The sequence below is a fragment of the Bufo gargarizans genome, chromosome 5, assembly GCF_014858855.1.
Source record: "Bufo gargarizans isolate SCDJY-AF-19 chromosome 5, ASM1485885v1, whole genome shotgun sequence".
In the NCBI taxonomy this organism is placed as follows: domain Eukaryota; kingdom Metazoa; phylum Chordata; class Amphibia; order Anura; family Bufonidae; genus Bufo; species Bufo gargarizans.
Genome location: NC_058084.1, coordinates 441,264,186 through 441,283,679, shown reverse-complemented (window position 1 = coordinate 441,283,679; position 19,494 = coordinate 441,264,186). Strand labels below are relative to the sequence as shown.

Sequence of the window (19,494 nt, the reverse complement as noted above, 5' to 3'; positions counted from 1 at the left end):
GGCCGTGCCTACACACTATAGGAAAAGGCACCGGCCTATGTGCACTCCCACGGACCCGGCCACCAGAGAGGATGGCGCCTTTTCCTATAATGTGCAAGCACGACCACCGCTGATGGATTACAGGGTGGTCGTAACCCCCTGGAAACGAGCAGTGTATAATGTGATGGAAAAATGAATCCAGCCAGCAAATGAGGCAATATGAACAATCACAATACATTAGTAAGTGCCTTGTATTAACTTTCTCTACATGATAAATGCCATTTACAACCCCTTTAATATTCTATGACAGGAATACCCCTTTAACTAGAGGGGTGGGGCTTCGATATTCTTGCTTTTGCAGTCAGAACAGTCTAAAAGGGGTCCTATCCTGGCCCAGCTTAGAAGGGGGGAGGGAGGGGGGAGTTATCCTTGGGATCACAAGAGAAGAGCATATCGCTAGAATGTCGCTAGATTTAAGGGGGCGGTATCCATTTGACAAAAAATCATTCAATGCTTATGGATGCATGTATGTGTTCTAAGAGAAAGGACTACCTGGCTCCCGGAATTTGGCTAGAAATAATAATAATTTACAGACGACAAGAAAAAAATATTTGCCATAATATATTCCTAATTGGTGAGGCCAAAAAAGAATAACTTGATCAAAATCCCCGGGCAACCGAGACTGCAGCTACTTCAATGACACCTACACAGTTCGTGGCGATGTCTGAAATGCGCTACCATTTGTCCTCCGTCGTCCCAGCGTAATTATCACTAACCTCGAGCGAGAGCCTTCTTTACACAGAGGCCAGAAGAATGGGGTTTATCGTGCAGAGCGGCTTTCAATGAGCTCCAATATGTTGGATTATGAAGAAAATCAGCTTTAAGTCATAATGTGCGCGCTGTGCCTCCAGAACAGGCCATTGTGGCCATGCCAGAAACAGCAGCAGATTTCGGACGACTTTAATAGCCAAAATCATTCTGCAGGACTTGACCAGCGTCCAACTTCTGGTCCCTGAAGGTAAACACGGGCTTCGGTGGCAGAAAGCAATAAGTCAATCTACTTCTCAGTGTTCAAACACATATGGGGCCGTCTGGTGCTATTCCCTCGCCCCGGCGGATGGGAGGAAGCAGACGAGATACCTACAGATGTAAAGCTCCTGTTTTTAAGTAATACTGCCAAGAACGGGAGGGTAATGGTGCAGAGTGACGCGCGTTAGAGATCGAGAACATAAGCAAAGGATTTAAAAAATAAATAAATCAATCACAATTTCCCCTCAGAAGTTGTTAAATCCACTAATCAACGGCTTCTGCGAAAGCTGGGCGACAACCGTTAAGGCCACTACTACGGGCAATACTGGGGTTGTCAGCCAATGCGTATTCAGGCTAGTACGTACAAGGGTTCATGCACGACATAGCTAATAGCGGTCCACAATGCACGGGCGCTGGCCGCGTGCGCTCCGTTTTGCGGTGCGGACTCCTTGACTTAAATGGATCCGTGATCTGCAAGATGCCGCCAAAGACAGAACGTGTTCTATCTTTTTGCGGTGTGGAGGCACGGACCCGAAAGCCCACGGAAGCGCTTCGTAGCGTTTCTGTGGGCTTCCAATTCAGGTTTCCGCTCCGCAAAAGATAGGTGAAGCCCTACTTCGGTCATATCTTGCGGATCGCGGACCCATTCAAGTCCATGGCCAGTAGCCTACACTGAGCTCTTACGTTCACGTGCATAAGCCGTAAGCCTCAGATCACATCTAGCTAGCAATATCCGACTGGTGAGGGTCCGACACCCGGCACCCCCACCGGTCAGCTGTTCCTTTCAGCCTCCGATGCAAAAACTAGCACAGAGCCAGCGGCACCGGTCCAGTCAAAGTGTAGGGACCATAACAGGATACATTCACTTCAGTGGTAGCTGAACGGCAGTAACCCGGCACACCTACCGCACTGTGAAACGCACCGAGGTTCCGGGTCAGTCCGAGGGGTTAGTCCTGAAGCTGGACGCTGTGGGGTGCTGGGTGACCGAGTCCCACCAACTGAATATTGAAGCCCAGAAAACCCCTTTAAGCTCACCATACACATAACTGCCGGACAAACGTCCATTCAGCTGACGGCTATCCTCCCATACATGTGCATGCTCAGCTCAGCCGAGAAGGAAAAAAGCCACTGCCAGACACCTCTTCTCTCCTGAGAGCAAAAGGATCAGCAGACAAAATCCAACCTGCCCAATTCTTATGCCCCCCCAACATAAGCAATAGGGGAAAGTTGGAAGAACCAATACACGTTAGACCAGGGGTCAGCAACCTTCGGCACTCCAGTTGCTGTGAAACTACAATTCTCAAAATGCTTTATTCACTTCTGTGGGAGTCCTGAGAAGAGTAGAGCAAGTGTGCATGCTGGGAGTTGTAGTTTTACAACAGCATTAGACAGTTGGCCACACCTGCCGGAGAGTGTCCCGCGACTTAGACCTCCAGTAAAGGCTCCGATGCACCATATGGGCATACAGCGGCATGCGTCACCCATAGGCCCGCTGTATAGGAAAGCACAGACTGCAGCTCTTACAGAGGTATGCCGACACATAGCACCCTGAAATAAACCAAAAGGACACTTGATTGTGTCCCTGCTGTGTGCCACTGGCATCAGTGATTGGATATTGTCAGACTGTGCAGGGACACCCCCACCAACTGGTAACACCCAGCTGGACCTTCACTGCAAACTGCTAGCAAATCATTCATAACTTCTAGCAGGAATAATAGAGGAATGGCACAACATACAGTTATGCGAATAGATGCTCCAGAATTTGTATTACATGGGGATGCAAGTATTTACTAAAACAGACATGATGCCAGGAGAGGTGACCGCTCCTTTTTAAAGGGGCTTTCCCCTCGGCCCCTATCCACGGTATACGGATAAGTATCTGATCGCTGAGGGTCCAAAGATCACCAGCACAGAGGTCCCCGATTCCTCATGTGAAAGTCGACTGTCCACTCACTTCTACAGGACTGCAGGGTGGCGGTGATGCATGCACACGGGGAACCAGGGAACTCAGTTCTAATGGCCGCTGGGGAAGGGGGACCAAGCAGGGACGCCCGCAGTGATCAGACACTCATCCTGCGACCCTGTGGTAAAGGTGGCAAAAGTCACGGTTGCGTAGCAAATAGTTCCTTTCCCACACAGCTTTCTTATCATATCTGCTCCGTGTCCCTCTATAACTAAGATTAGCCGTACAATCAGGGCAGCCCAACTGACAACCTCTGCGAGGGCACATGTGACACCAGCTCACAGGTTGTCAGCCAGTCATGCCGAGGTGACACTGTATGATTTTCGGGGGACAGAGTCTTTACGCGATCTCCAGCCTAGTACCATACATTCCCTGTAATAACACGGCAGCCATTTAACTCACATACCAGCAGTTTCATTGTAATAAACCGAACATTCAGAACAAATGGTTTAATATCGGAGTCATCAGAGCCGGCTACCCTGGATCTCAGTCTTTATTGCCATGTATTATTAATATCGTGCTGATTTACTTCTCCACGCGTGTCCCACAGTGATCAGCAGCGCAGCCGCCTGCAAGAAAGTCAGCGCTTTATAGTAACATTTCCTAAAAGCTTCCCCATGTAAACCCTCAGGAGGCCAAATCAGACTAGAAGACTGTGTGTGGGGGAAGGGAAGTGACAACCACCCAGTCTCATGAATAGAAATTCGTGTCCAGTTTTATCTCCTGTGCAGTACAGAAAATGCTGCTACTTAAAGGGGCTGTTCCAAGAAAAATATTTTACAGTTTTTAAACCAACCTGGATCTGAATGGTTTTGTAATTGCATGTAATTGAAATGTATATAGCCACTGAGATAGTCAATAAAATGTATCTGTATAGCGCCACCTGCTGTTTCTTGTTTTCCTTATTTCTTGTCCACCTCACTGAGGTGGACACACTCGCTCAGCAGAAAATGTATGCCCCTTAAGAAAGGACACCCCCCCTTGAGAAAGGACCCCACCCCCCCTCTTTGAGAAAGGACACCCCCCCTTGAGAAAGGACACCCCCCCCCCCCCCTTTGAGAAAGGACACCCCCCTTTGAGCTGCCAGAGCAATGAGTGTGGAGATCTCTGGATCCATGTGAGGTACAGGGCTGGTCCTCGCTTTGTTAGAAAGAGATGGTCACATACTATGTGATGTCAGATTTTAATTTTTACATCAATCATTTATTAAATATCCTCAGGATAGGTCATCAGTTTCAGATCGACTTCCGGCACCTCCACCTATTAACTCACCCCTTGTACTACAAACTAGGGCTGAAACGATTACTCAAATTAATCGATTAACTCGACACAAAAAAATCCTCAAATTGATCGAACTGAATCGATGATTCATTTGTGCCATATGACCACAGAGTGCGAGTGAAGAGCTTGCTATTACTCACACTCCGTGGTCACCCGCCTGCTCGCACAGCGCTGCACTGCATCCTGACGTACACACATCCTCAGGACATTTTAGTTCACTGGCGCTGCGGCTGGGCACTGATGGCTAGGAGGGGTAGTGGGGGAACTGACGGCAGTGGGGGGAGCTGGTGGCATGGGGGGGAGCTGATGGCACTGGGAGGGGGAGCAACTGATGACATAGGGGAGCTGGTGGCATTGGAGGGGTAGCTGACGGCACTGGGTGGGGGAGAGCTGATGGCACTGGGAGGGGGAGCCAACTGATGACATGGGGGAGCTGGTGGCATTGGAGGGGTAGCTGACGGCACTGGGTGGGGGAGAGCTGATGGCACTGGGAGGGGGAGCAACTGATGACATGGGGGAGCTGGTGGCATTGGAGGGGTAGCACTGATGGCACTGGGGGATAGATAGTGGAGCTGATGGCACTGGGGGATGGATAGTGGAGCTGATGGCACTGGGGGATGGATAGTGGAGCAGATGACACTGGGGGATGGATAGTGGAGCAGATGGCACTGGGGGATGGATAGTGGAGCAGATGGCACTGGGGGATGGATAGTGGAGCAGATGGCACTGGGGGATGGATAGTGGAGCAGATGGCACTGGGGGATGGATAGTGGAGCTGATGGCACTAGGGGATGGATAGTGGAGCTGATGGCACTGGGGGATGGATAGTGGAGCTGATGGCACTGGGGGATGGATAGTGGAGCTGATGGCACTGCGGGATGGATAGTGGAGTGATGGCACTGGGGGATGGATAGTGGAGCTGATGGCACTGGGGGATGGATAGTGGAGCTGATGGCACTGGGGGATGGATAGTGGAGCTGATGGCACTGGGGGATGGATAGTGGAGCTGATGGCACTGGGGGATGGATAGTGGAGCTGATGGCACTGGGGGATGGATAGTGGAGCTGATGGCACTGGGGGATGGATAGTGGAGCTGATGGCACTGGGGGATGGATAGTGGAGCTGATGGCACTGGGGGATGGATAGTGGAGCTGATGGCACTGGGGGATGGATAGTGGAGCTGATGGCACTGGGGGATGGATAGTGGAGCTGATGGCACTGGGGGATGGATAGTGGAGCTGATGGCACCTGGGGATGGATAGTGGAGCTGATGGCACTGGGGGATGGATAGTGGAGCTGATGGCACTGGGGGAACGGATGCACTTGGGGGAACAAAGGGTGTTGGGGACTGATGGCAGGGGGTCTGATGAGTTTTTATAAAGGAAAACAGTCTATTAATTCATTTTTTCTTATTAGGGTACTCCAATAATCGTAAAAAATAAAATCAGTAGAATACTCGATTTATAAAATAATCGTTTACTGCAGCCCTACACCAAACACAGCGCCATAAATTGTAGTGTGGCTGTGCCTGGTATTGCAGGACAATACAATTCAATTGCATGGGACTGATCTACATAAAGGCTGTGTGACCAATTGATCTGACGTCACAGGCTGGAGAGCCCTTCAGACAGGTGATCAGTGGGGTTTCCTATGATGCTGCTAGTTTGAGTCAATAGACCTGCAGCCAGGACGGGATCTGAGGCCGAATACGTGCAGCATAAGACAGCTGTATTATGGCCATGCGAGTGCAGTCTTATAGACGAAGGCAAGGACCATGCCACAAGATTGCAGCTCCTGCCTACGTCAGCAGACCAAGGAACTCTGCTAGTGAACTTTAAAGGTTACCATACATATAATGGTCTGCAGCTGTGCTGATTTCCCCCGAACATGCATCCTCGACTAACCATGTATGTATTGTGAACTGGAGAGGAGATAGCTGCTGCCACACTTCTTTGGCAGCGGCTTAACTCCCCAAATCTTTGTCTAATGTGTATGGCCACCTTAAGATATTCCAATCTAGAATATTGATGGCATATCACTGGGATGGGGGCAGGTCTCATCCGTGAGACCTGCTCCTATCTACAGAATGGGGCCCAGAAGGCAGAGCAGCTACATAAGCACAGCCAAACTCTGTTCACCGCTATGAGTTCTGAAAATGGTCACGCTTGCTTGTGCACATGAGAAGGTTGCTCTCCTTCACTTTGTGGACACCGTTTTGGAGATAGCAGCAGGTTTTAGAGGTGGAACCTGCAGGTATCAAACTTTGACGCCATATCATAGCCTATGCCTTCAATGTCCAGATGGGAAAACCAGTATGCAAGCCAATAACATATTAGGTTTAAAGGGGTTGGCTCATCTAATACATTGGCGGCATATCACTAGGATATGCCTCCAATTTCTGATAGGTGCGGGTCCCACCGCCAGAGGAAGTGAAGGAGAGTGGAGTGCCCAGGCCGCCCTCCATTCATTCTCTACGAGACTGCTGAAAATAGCCAAGCGCTAGCTTGACTGTTTCCGTGAGCCCCATAGAAGTGAACAGAGCGGTGGCTGCGTTTGCTAGGTGTGCTCTAGATTTGTTTCTATGGGACTTCCGAAAATAGCCGAGCATGTCGCTGCATGAACGGTCCACTCTCCTTCACTTTGCGGACTCCGTTCTAGAGATAAGTGCAGGTCCCAGAGGTGGGACCCGCACCTATCAGATATTGGTGGCATATCCTAGCAATATGCCACCAATGTATGAGGAGGGAATACACCTTTAATCTATAGAGAAACATATAAAGGGATCCTCCATTTATTAACTATGACATTCGGGGGTTCTTCTGGCATTTTAGTCAAGCACTCTCATATTTCCGATGGCTAGGGTGGAATCCATTAACATCAATGGGACCCATCGGTATCAGTTGGGATTTGGCACAGCCTCCATTATGAACAGAACCCACCACGCCGCTGACTGCTACCCTAAAATATGAACAAGATGTCTAATAATGCACAGCAACCACTAGTAATGTGGTCCAGCAGATCTCGGGGACACGTGCTCAAAACCACGTTGTCCACAGAAATGTGCCTTCCTGGGTTCTCGACGTGCGGTCTGTTAGACCGTGGCATTGCCGCTGAGATACCCAAAATCTGCTGGACTGAATTACTGAAGAACCTAGATTACAAAGAGAAGGAAGGGGGGACATCGGGAGCTCAATTCAATAAAAACGCTATAGATTAAAAAGGGAGTAATGCTTGAAAAGAAAAACCTGCTGACTCAGAGCTTGGCGTCCGACTCGAGAGCTCTGATTGAAAACCTATGAAATGTAAAAACACCGCGGCGCGGCTCCTTGGCCTCATACCAGGCGGACGCAAGTGGTAAATCCTGGTGAACCCAGCGACACGGCATTCCTGGTCGGCAGCCAGAGGGTTCGGATTTCACTAACAACTTTTGTGTTGTGACCATCCTGCCCCAGCAGAAAAGAAATAACACAGGGGGACGAAGCAGCAGCCGCCTGTGAGCTCAGAAGATTTATGGGATCAGATGAGCACATCACAATTATAAGGTTTCGTATATGCAATGCCGGAAAGGAGACGATGGGGGTTGCTCTTCCTCGCTCCGGTGAAAGCTTTTACAGCCATGGTGCTGACGGAGTCCTCAATGACTAGGTAGCCCCGTTTGGGGCAGGCAATGCATATTTTGGCGGGGCAGATGCTGAACTCAGCAGTCTCCAATGGGGTTAATGGACGCCCAACAATCCCGGGGAGAGATCCAGCTGGTGGAGGGAGTTTTAGGGAAGGCTGACCCATGGGGGGATATTCCAGCAGATTTCCCAATGCAAAGCAAACTGGATGAGACAAAACGGCAGAATGGAGACTGACCTGCGTTGCAAATTTTGAATCCCCAGCAAGTCAAATTATGCTGCAGATTTCCAGCACAATATATACCGCAAAACTGGCCAAAAAAATATGCTGATTTTGCAGCGTTTTTTTAGATTTTTCACACTAACTTTTTGTCTCGCACCCTTACTGGTAACACTCGGCTGATAGCCCTCCAAGGTTCTTTAATGGTCCAGACACTGAATTATAGGGCAGCTACCTATAGGTGGCACTAGAGAGACAGTTTTCATCCTTCTGGCGGAGACCTAATTTGCATACTTTCTTTCCCAGGAAGCATCTCTTCACCAGCGGGATCCCTACAAGAAGAACCAATATCGCCCACCCTGACCGACACGAGGAACACAAATATTCATCTTGGCGGCAAGGCGGCAGGTAGCCATACCAGTCCAAATCCTATTGTCAGCAGCTCTGGAATTCCTCCGCCTACGATAGATGTCCTTGAGCCGCTCTGTCCAGTTGTGCATAGCGAACATGTTCTTTCCAAACTAGAAACCCCACATCTGGCTTCCTCCCAAAAACACAAACAACTTCCAAAAGCTTCAAGGTACAAGTTGGAACAGAGATAAATCCGATCCATCTGGCATGTATTATTCCTGAGGCTAATGAAGACAAAACGCTGATACATAATGAATACTATAAAATTGGGATTTTTATACACAGCATCTGGCAATTTTTCGCTCCCTTTTCACCTTGGCTCGTACTCTGCCAGGAAGGCCTGGAACAACATGTGATGCATTGTGGGTCCATCAGGCTGCGCAGGGATTAGGAGCGATCCATCACCTACACGGGTAGGTTCCTGCATGTCTGGAGATCGGGATTAGGGCGTTGTCCTATTAACGGGTCATAGTCTATCACATTTAACCTGGTATTCTCCAGGATCCCACACACAGACCGCGAAGAGTCAGACACTCGAAAAGCGAGAGACCAAAAACATCAAGAAAAATTATATTTTATAGCTCATCATTATTAAACAGTAACTAAACCTTCATATGAACTTTTAATAAGATGTCCCTAAGGCAGTGTTTCCCAACCAGTGTGCCTCCAGCTGTTGCAAAACTACAACTCCCAGCATGCCCGGACAGCATTCGGCTGTGCAGGCATGCTGGGAGTTGTAGTTTTGTAACAGCTGGAGGCACACTGGTTGGGAAACACTGCCCTAAGGGTACATGCAGACGACAGCCGTATGCCATCCGTTTCGTTTTTTGTTTTTTTTGAGGGTCCATTGTAACAATGCCTAAAACGGACAAAAATAGGACATGTTCTATTTTTTTTTTTTTGCGGGGCTATAGAACGGACATACGGATACAGACAGCACACGGTGTGCTGTCCGCATTTTTTTAAATGAATGGGTCCGCATCCTATCCGCCCAAAAAACGGAATGGACACGGAAACAATGTTCGTGTGCATGAGGCCTAATTCTCTGATAAAACGCTCTCTAATATACTTTATTAGGCGATTTCACTGTGCACCTAAAACTCAGTTCTCCGTACACCGCTGATTACAAAGAATTGGAGTAGACGGCCCACGGTACAGAAAGGTCGTCCCTGGATCTGAATTTAAAGGGTTGTCCCACAAAAAACATTCTAAGTTTTTCAACCCAGCACCTGGATCTGAATACTTTTGTAACTGCATGCAATTAAAGGGGTTATCTGAGTGTTTAATACTGATGACCTATCCTCAGGAAGAGATAGGTCATCAATAACTGATTGATGGGGGCCCGACTCCTGGCACCCACGCTGATCAGCTGTTTGAAGAGATTACAGTGCTACGTGAGCGCTTAGGCATCTTCCTAGGCCAAGGACGTCGTGGTCATTGGTCATATGGCCTGGCACAACTCAGTCCTATTCAAGTGAATGGGGCTCAGCTGCAATACCAAGGACAGCCCCTATCCATTGGGCGGCGCTGTGCTTGGTAAGCTTTGAGGAGGCTGCGGCGCTCACTGGAGTGAGGCGGCCTCTTCAAACAGCTGATCTGCCGCAGTGCCGGACCCCCACTGATCAGATAACTTTGACCTATCCTGAGGATAGCATCCAGTTCTAAATGTAAGACAGCTTCTTTGCTGTCTTACATTTAGACCATTTTCTAAAACAGGCACAGAAAATGATGAATGAGGCAGGTCTGAAGGCCCGTCCCCTTCCCCGGCCACAATTTTAGACCAAGTCGCAGATAACAGCGCAGCCATCCGTACAATGGCCGCTTTAGTGTAGGAACAATGACGAAGGGACTGACAGAGATAGCGGCGTACAACACTCAGCGGTTTGACCTCCACGCCAGTCAAACTTCTATTCACGGAGCAGGAACGGGGAACTCAAAACTTCTATTGTAGCGATCATGGGAGTCCCAGAGGTAGGTAGGCCCCCAGTAGTCAGATATTACCAATCCTGTCGTGGTGGTCCCTTTAAGAAATATTAAGGACCAATGCACTTATTGATCCTCCTCATCCGGAGATTAAAATGGTCTGATTACAATCTTCTCATCAGAGACAACCCCTCTCAGATAGGAGCAGCTTAGGCGATCAGATCCTGGTTCCCCAGCAAACAGCCAATTCTGCCAGGGGAAGGTAGGACCCAGAACCCCCAGATATTTCATTCATCCTGAGGTACAGTATAACATGCAGAAGAATGGTTGTACATCTGACACATGAAGAATCCTGGGTCCGCTGGAGCAGGAGTGGCCCTTACTGAGAGGTTCTCTATTTTGGCTTACATAAGACATTATTCAATTATTATTTTAATTTTAGTTTTTTTTGTTATAAAAGATAGAAGGGAAGAGCAAACAAGTTTAGTAGAAAAAGTTTAAAAGGGCCGTCTTCTTTCAGCAAATGATATTGATCATGTAGCGAAAGTTAAGGCACTTACTAATGTATTGTGATTGTCCATATTGCCTCCTTTGCTGGCTGGATTCATTTTCCCATCACATTAGACACTGCTCGTTTCCACGGCTACGACCACCCTGCAATCCATCACTGGTGGTCGTGCTTGCACATTACAGGAAAAAGCGCCGGCCACTCTGGTGGCTGTGACTGTGGGAGCTCACATAGGCTGGTGCTTTTTTCCTATAGTGTGCAAGCACGACCACCGCTGATGGATTGTAGGGGGAGCTTTAATTGAAGATCATGAACTTACTGGAATTACTTAACGTGCAGGGTATACATTCTTTTTATGAATGGGGATTCCAGCGGTAGGAAGCCACCGATCTAATAGTTCGGACCTCTAACAATCGGAATACCCCTTTAACTAGTCTGGAGATAGGAGCGGGTCACAGAGTTTGGACTTTTGTAGCAATATTCCATAAATGTTAACAAGGAATACCCCTTCAATTGAAAATTAAGTATATGAACCGAGCCAGACTTTAGACTACAATCGAGATCAAACTGAAGTGGAGCAGTCTACAAAAAAATCTCTACTTTGTATCTACAACTCTTATACTGTACATGTCCATGTGTCTCCATGGTAACAGACTACAAGCAACCCTGAGTGTAGTCTGACCCTGCAGTCCTATTTCTTCCATTTGTTCCCCATTTCTCATCCATAGCTCAGCGTATAAGGTTCACAGGAACTCCGCATTGGTTTGCCTTCACATACACACAGTCCTCCGTGAGAGTCAATCATCCACATCACAACACATAGAAAAGAAAATCCTGTTGTAACGACAGGACCTCTGACAGATCAAAGCTCAGAAGGCTGTAAAGTGGCAATTAGGTTTTTAAGATCACATGATTGGTTACTATTAGGCCTAGTTCACACGAACGTGTGAGATTCGTGGGCGTATTGCGGGCCGCAATGCACGGCCACAGTTCCGTGTGCATTCCGCATCACAGATGCGGACCCATTCACTTCAATGGGTCCGCAAATCCGGAAGTGCGGAACGGCACCCCTCGGAAGCACTACGGAGTGCTTCCGTGGGGTTGCGTCCCGTACTTCCGTTCCGCAAAAAGATAGAACATGTCCTATCTTTTTGCGGAACGGGCTGATCGCGGACCCATTAAAGTAAATAGGTCCGCGATCCGATGCGGCTGACACACGGCGGGCGATCATGCATTGCGGCCCGCAATTTGGGGGGCCGCAGCACGGGTCACACACGTTCGTGTGAACTCGGCCTTAGGGTACTTTCACACTTGCGTTGTTTGATTCCGGCAAGCAGTTCAGTTGCCTGATCAGGAAAACTGTATGCAAACGCACGTCATTTGCAGACTGATCAGGATCCTTATCAGTCTGACAAATGCATTGCAATACCGGATCAGTTTTTCCGGTGTCACTTGGAAAAACGGATCCGGTATTTATTATTTTTTACATTTTTAAAGATTTGAGCATGCGCAGACATTTCAATGGAAACTAATGACGGATCCGGCAAGTGTTCCGGAATTTTGGCATGCTGCTGTATTTTCTCCACCCAAATACCCTAAAACTGACTGAACTGAAGACATCCTGATGCATATTGAACGGATTGCTTTCCATTCAGAATGCATTGGGACGAAACTAGGACGGAGGACGGCCCCTAGGACGGAACTCAACACCGGAAAACTTTAACGCTAGTGTGAAAGTACCCTTAAAGATGAGCGAATTGACTTCGGATGAAACATCCGAAGCAGATTCGCATAAAACCTAGTTCCCATACTGTACGGAGCGAGCGCTCAGTACAGTATTAGTATGTATTGGCTCCGATGAGCCGAAGTCGTTCCTTGGAACCGAACCCGAGTTGGGGAAATGTTTTTTTACAGTATAAATCAATTTCTGAAGTTATTATGTGAAGTCTCGCGAGACTTCGCAAAGCAATAACTTCGGCTCATCGGAGCCAATACATTCTAATACTGTACTGAGCGCTCGCTCCGTACAGTATTGAAACTAAGTTTTATGCGAATCGACTTCAGATGTTTCATCGGAAGTCGATTCGCTCATCCCTAGTTACTATGTTTAAGATTAAGAGTCGATTCACACTGCTAACCTCAGCTCCAGCTTTTCTGCCTTTTACCCTGGGTTCACACCTGAGCGTATTTGTCGCGCGTTTTTATGCGCGTTTTTTGCAATAGTAAACGCGCGTTTGTGTGATTGACTGCAGTGTTGTCCAATGAGTCTATGGCCAAAACGCGCGACAAACGCCCCAAAAAAAGCTCAAGAACTTGTTTATGCGTCAGGCGTTTTACAGCGCGTTCAAACGCGCTGTAAAACGCTCAAGTGTGAACCAGGGCCATAGGGAAGCATTGGTTTTCACGTGTTGAGCGTTTTACAGCGCTAAAACGCTCAGGTGTGAACTTAGGGTAAGGCATGTGCTGGAGCGGGTCCAAGACACACGAGCCTTTAAACATGACGCTAGCGATGGTGAAAAAATTAAATAAACCAGTTTTCTTTGAACTTGATCACAATGAAAAGTCGACATTGCAAACATGTGTTCAGATTTAAAGAGTGGACACATAGTGAAGGGTAAGCAGTCTCCACTTTCATCCACAGATCCCTGGGCTTCATTTAGGAGAGGGATGGGGGGGTAAACTGCAATAACCTTACAGATAATTGTGGCTTCTGGGTTTCCTCTCCCTCTATGTATACACATTAGACAACTGCTAAAATGGCAACTACCACAACTGGAAAAGCTGCAAACTCCAAAAACGAGCGATACGGATTATGTCAGGATCTGTTCAGGGAAAGACTGATAGTTTTGCACAAAGTTTCAATCAGTTATTGATGCGTTTTTCATGCACGTGAAAAAAAACGGAACACTCAACATCTCCGAGCAACTATCAGTGAAAAACACATTGCATACGGATTCCATTTACTTCTATGGAGCCGGGGCTGCGTGAAAAATGTACATTATAGAACGCGCTGAGATTTTTCCTGAACTGCAGAGATGATGCTTAAAAAACGCATGAATGGATCAGGATTCAGTCCGGATGCTGTCTGTTTGCAACACGCATCCTATCCGGACGGAAGACTCACTCATGTGAAAGAGGCCTAAGGGTCCATTCACACGTCCGTGTGTTTTTTGCGGATCCACAGATCCGCACAACACGGACACCGGCAATGGTCCTTCTGCATTTTGCGGACCGCACATCGCCCGCACTAATAGAATATGCCTATTCTTGGCCGCAATTGCAGGACAAGAATAGGGCATGTTCTATTTTTTTTCCGGGAATGGAAATGCGGATCCGGAAGTGTGGGTCCGCATTTCCGGATTCGGGCCGCACATGGTGCAGCCCCATAGACATGAATGGGTCCGCAATTCCGTCATGCAAAATGCGGAACAGAATTGCGGACGTGTGAATAGACCCTAAGTGCGATGCATGTTGCGATCAAACAGCATCCGGACAGAATCCTGACTCATTCATTCGTTTTTCATGCATCATCTTTGCAGGTCTGGAGCACTTACAGGAGCACCAGTACCAGCAATACAGGACCTCATGATGAGGAACAACAAATCTGTTACCCAAAAAATGGGGGGGGGACTTACCTCCATTGTCGGTACGCTTTAACGCTCCATCCTTATGAGGACACAATTCACATCTCTGGGTGAAAGAAAACAATTGAAAGAAGAATTAGACTTGATGACATGTATGAGGGGCGGCTGGTCATATGTATCTATAGGTCAGTATCTATACGTCGTGAACGCCTGCGCTGTGATCTGTATACGGTGTACATGCCGGCTTTCGGACAGACAAAAAGTACTACACGCTGCATTTTTTATCTGGCCAAAAGCCGCCGTATATGCCGGGAAGCGTCTGGATCCCCACCGGATCGCATTAGAGTGAATGGGGATCCGGCGATGCCGGATACGGTAAACTGCGGCAGTCTGTTCCTCTATGGGCTTACTGACCACACCATAGAAAGGATCAGCAAAGCACACGGACCAGGACCAGGACCTTCTCAGGTCCTGGGCTTGTTACAATGCAACAGTCTATGCAATCCCTGTGAGCTAAAACACAGCGCTTGTAGAAATCCCACTCCTGAGAGTTTGCTGCAATGTATCAGTGTGGGCAAGACGTATCCGTCTCTCCGCTTTAAGAGGTGTGAGGCTAGGATCTGGTAGGAGGCTACGTCACAAATTCCAGCAAAAAAGCAGGACAAAATCCTACTGCCTGCACTGTAACCCAACGGACCCCATTAAAGTCAATGGGATCCGTTGGGCACTAGATCAGTCGCTCCAAATTTTTTTCTTTTATTTACCTGGAACAGAAGAACAGAAAAGCGTATCTGATGTGAACCGGGCCTTACATGGATAGAGCTTCAAACTGGTAACTCTGGAAATTATCATGGCCTGTGAGCCAGTTTTCTGGCGTAACAAAAAGTTGCAAAATTTGGCGCACACCATTTTTATGTTTTAACTTTGTGGGGGATAGTGGAAGGGCCGTCAACATGGCGGGTTATACCGCGGAATTGTGGTGTGGACAGCCGAGCTGAGATTCCTCTGAAAACCTGCCGGTGGCTACATCCTTTCTGCTTCCCATACTTACGATTGCAAAGTGGTGGCTTAAAGCCACAGGTGCGCCCACCCAGAAAGGACATGGACGCCAGTGGGTTTTCAGCGGAATTTATCCGTGGCTTTTAACATGTGACTAGGCCCTAAATTTTTTTTATAATTTATGAAAAGAAAGTGGGACGAATTAAAGCTTTAGGCTACATTCACACGGCTGTACCCCTTTTGTGGTCCGGTAAATGTACATACGCGCTGTTTGCATCCCGCACGTTCCACAGGTCAAGACGCCAATTCTTGTCTGCAAAACAGGCATGTTCTACAACTTGCAGCACACTCGTCCGGATGCAGAAAGCACAGGGAAGACATGTGCTGTCCACATTTTTCGCAGCCCCACAGAAATAAATGGGTCCGTGTGCAATCCACAAAAAATGCGTATCAGACACAGACGGAAAATATGGGCGTGTGATTGAGGCCTAAATCTACATATAACTGGAATAGAATTTATTTTGTGGTGAACAGGCAGGAAAAAAATTGTCACATCTTCAGCTTATTAAACGACCGTGTTAGACAAGCCCTGTCCATGTGCCCTGGACACCCAGCTTCCGTGCTGTCTGACCCAACCTTGTATTCCAAGGACCGCCATTAGGGTCCATTCACACGTCCGTTGTTTCTTTCCTGATCTGTTCCATTTTTTGCGGAACAGATCTGGACCAGATCTGTACCCATTCATTTTCAATGGGTCCTGAAAAAAAAATTAAAAATAAAAAATTCGGACATTGTGCTGTCCGATTTTTTTCAGGACCCATTGAAAATGAATGGGTACAGATATGGTCCAGATCTGTTCCGCCAAAAACGGAACAGATCAGGAAAGAAACAACGGACGTGTGAATGGACCCTTAAACTGAATGGCCGCCACGTAGTGCCAGGGGTGCCAGGAACGGAACCTAAGGGGGGGGTGGGGGGGTAGACAGCTGACTGTCCTGGAGGCTACATTCTGAAAGGGTGATCTCTGATCCTTATAATAGAACCTGGCCCACCTCTGTATCTGACAGAGGACAATCACAACCCAATTCTACAAAGCTACAAGCCTCCTCCTATAAAACGTACAAAGATGGACACCTGTATTGTAGATGTACAGGAGATCAGACCACAACTATTACAATACAGCTCACCAGGAAAGCAAATCTACCCCCGGGGTAAGGCAGGGGCACCAGGGTAATAAGAAAGAAAGGTCTATGCATGAATACTGAGAACAGACTGTGCTATTGTAATCAGGGACCCAAGGCATTGCCTCGCCCTGTACTTGTTCCGAGCTTTTAAATACACTCATTGACAAAAGAATACCGCACCAAGGAGGAGTTGTTGGAATGAAACTTCCCATGTGTGACTGTAATGAGGATACATGTAAGTGATTACAAGAGAAGGGTATTGGGTAAACTGTATACTGGAAAGAAGGCTCTAGGACCCTGTTTGGCCACCTCTAGCCTGGATACAAGATGAGATACGGTCTCTAGCCTGGCTACAAGATGAGATACGGCCTCTAGCCTGGCTACAAGATGAGATACGGCCTCTAGCCTGGCTACAAGATGAGATACGGCCTCTAGCCTGGCTACAAGATGAGATACGGCCTCTAGCCTGGCTACAAGATGAGATACGGCCTCTAGCCTGGCTACAAGATGAGATACGGCCTCTAGCCTGGCTACAAGATGAGATACGGCCTCTAGCCTGGCTACAAGATGAGATACGGCCTCTAGCCTGGCTACAAGATGAGATACGGCCTCTAGCCTGGCTACAAGATGAGATACGGCCTCTAGCCTGGCTACAAGATGAGATACGGCCTCTAGCCTGGCTACAAGATGAGATACGGCCTCTAGCCTGGCTACAAGATGAGATACGGCCTCTAGCCTGGCTACAAGATGAGATACGGCCTCTAGCCTGGCTACAAGATGAGATACGGCCTCTAGCCTGGCTACAAGATGAGATACGGCCTCTAGCCTGGCTACAAGATGAGATACGGCCTCTAGCCTGGCTACAAGATGAGATACGGCCTCTAGCCTGGCTACAAGATGAGATACGGCCTCTAGCCTGGCTACAAGATGAGATACGGCCTCTAGCCTGGCTACAAGATGAGATACGGCCTCTAGCCTGGCTACAAGATGAGATACGGCCTCTAGCCTGGCTACAAGATGAGATACGGCCTCTAGCCTGGCTACAAGATGAGATACGGACCCTAGCCTGGATACAAGATGAGATACGGCCTCTAGCCTGGATACAAGATGAGATACGGCCTCTAGCCTGGATACAAGATGAGATACGGCCTCTAGCCTGGATACAAGATGAGATACGGCCTCTAGCCTGGATACAAAATGAGATACGGCCTCTAGCCTGGATACAAAATGAGATACGGCCTCTAGCCTGGATACAAAATGAGATACGGCCTCTAGCCTGGATACAAAATGAGATACGGCCTCCCGTCTGGATACAAGCGATATAGCCTCTAGGCTGGATACAGAATGAGATACAGTTTAACATGGAGGCATACAGGTTCCTGGTATCCTGCAGCACTTTTGACCACAGATGATGCAGCTGGACCTGTAGATCCTGCGCACTCATAGGTTACTGAAGTGGACATCTGGGGCAGTGTGTTGCTCCACAGCAAAGGCAGGATTGAAGCACTCATCATGAGGCCTCCATACTCAAACCTGACTGTCATCGGATCCCAAACAGAACCTAGATTCTGTTACAGACCATACGGTTCTAGCCTGTAGCAGTCAAAGTTTCTTATTTACAAAACCACCAATGAAGGCGACTGTGGCTGGCTGTCAGTGGTGGGACACATAATGGGCACTGCGACACCAAATCTCCGTCTGGAAATGGTCCGGGCAGAGACAGGGGTGTAATGAAGGTGCCACCTGTGTCTGGATAGTGGACAACAAAACTGTGGGAGCTCCTCAAGCTTGTCAGCGGATCAAACAATCCTCCCTTATGGTAGTCTGCCTGGGCTGTCCAGAGCATGTTCACCATGTGTGTGGGCCCTCATGAAACCACTGCTTCCAACACCACCTAACGGCAAGGTCAGGACGGCCTAGAAGACGGGCGATTTGTCAAAACACCAAACTACATCTCTCAGTCCAGTGATGCGTCGCCCCTGAGTCAGCATCGTAGAGGCATGTCTAGCAGTCAAAAATCTCTCAACTCTCACGGTCACCAAAAGTTACACTACCCAAAAGTAGCCTCTGAGAGCCTTTTTATAGGACGGCGGGGGAAGCACTTCTACTCATTTACAATTCTGCATGCTGATTACCTGTGTGCATTATTTTTTTTCTCAATGAGTGCAGGTATCTGCTGGAAGCCAGGCCACAGAACAGAATTATGTAATGGAGATTTCAGCAGCAAACCTAAACGCACGACTACAAAATGTGATTTCCAAATGAACACGAGATGTAAAAACAGGCCGGTGACTTTTACCAGGCCCCCACAGACCCGCTGGTAACTAGAAGACACTTCTTCTACCCATGAACATTCGCACAGAGCTTTTGCCTACATCAGGCCATTTTGAGGGTTACGCACAGGTAGCGGAAGGGTGCCACAGAGCACCCAATGACAAAAGTCGTTCATCGGGCGAGATGACTGTTCATATGGACACCTCAAACGTCATTTCTGGGCCGTAGATTGTGCCGTGTAACCGGGGATCTGCTGCCCAGAAATGATGAATCTCTATGAGGAAGGGCGACAGCAATAGCCACCGCCCGTCCTCATACTGTGGGGCGACTGCAGCATGTAAATGCAGCTCTTCACCTCTACTGAGGAGCAGGAATTTATCAGGAAGGAAAGCTTCCTTCCCGATAATTGAGGGCTCCTCAGCGCAGCGTAAATGCGCCTTTACAGTTGACCATAGATGTCTGAGGAAAGAAAGGTTGGAGCGGACGGATATGTCGAGTCTGCTCCTACTATTTGCCTTG

General features: G+C 48.2%; 1 protein-coding gene across 5 annotated transcripts in view; it reads right to left on the bottom strand.

Annotated features, from left to right (window-relative positions):
* The window catches only part of MLLT10 (MLLT10 histone lysine methyltransferase DOT1L cofactor), a 223,990-nt gene that overhangs the window by 124,283 nt on the left and 80,213 nt on the right, over window positions 1–19,494 (bottom strand). For all 5 annotated transcript variants that reach the window (XM_044295627.1, XM_044295626.1, XM_044295628.1 and 2 more), the window contains one exon: window positions 14,570–14,624. In XM_044295627.1, coding sequence (XP_044151562.1) covers window positions 14,570–14,624 — 55 coding nt within the window. The remainder of the gene's footprint in view (window positions 1–14,569; window positions 14,625–19,494) is intronic.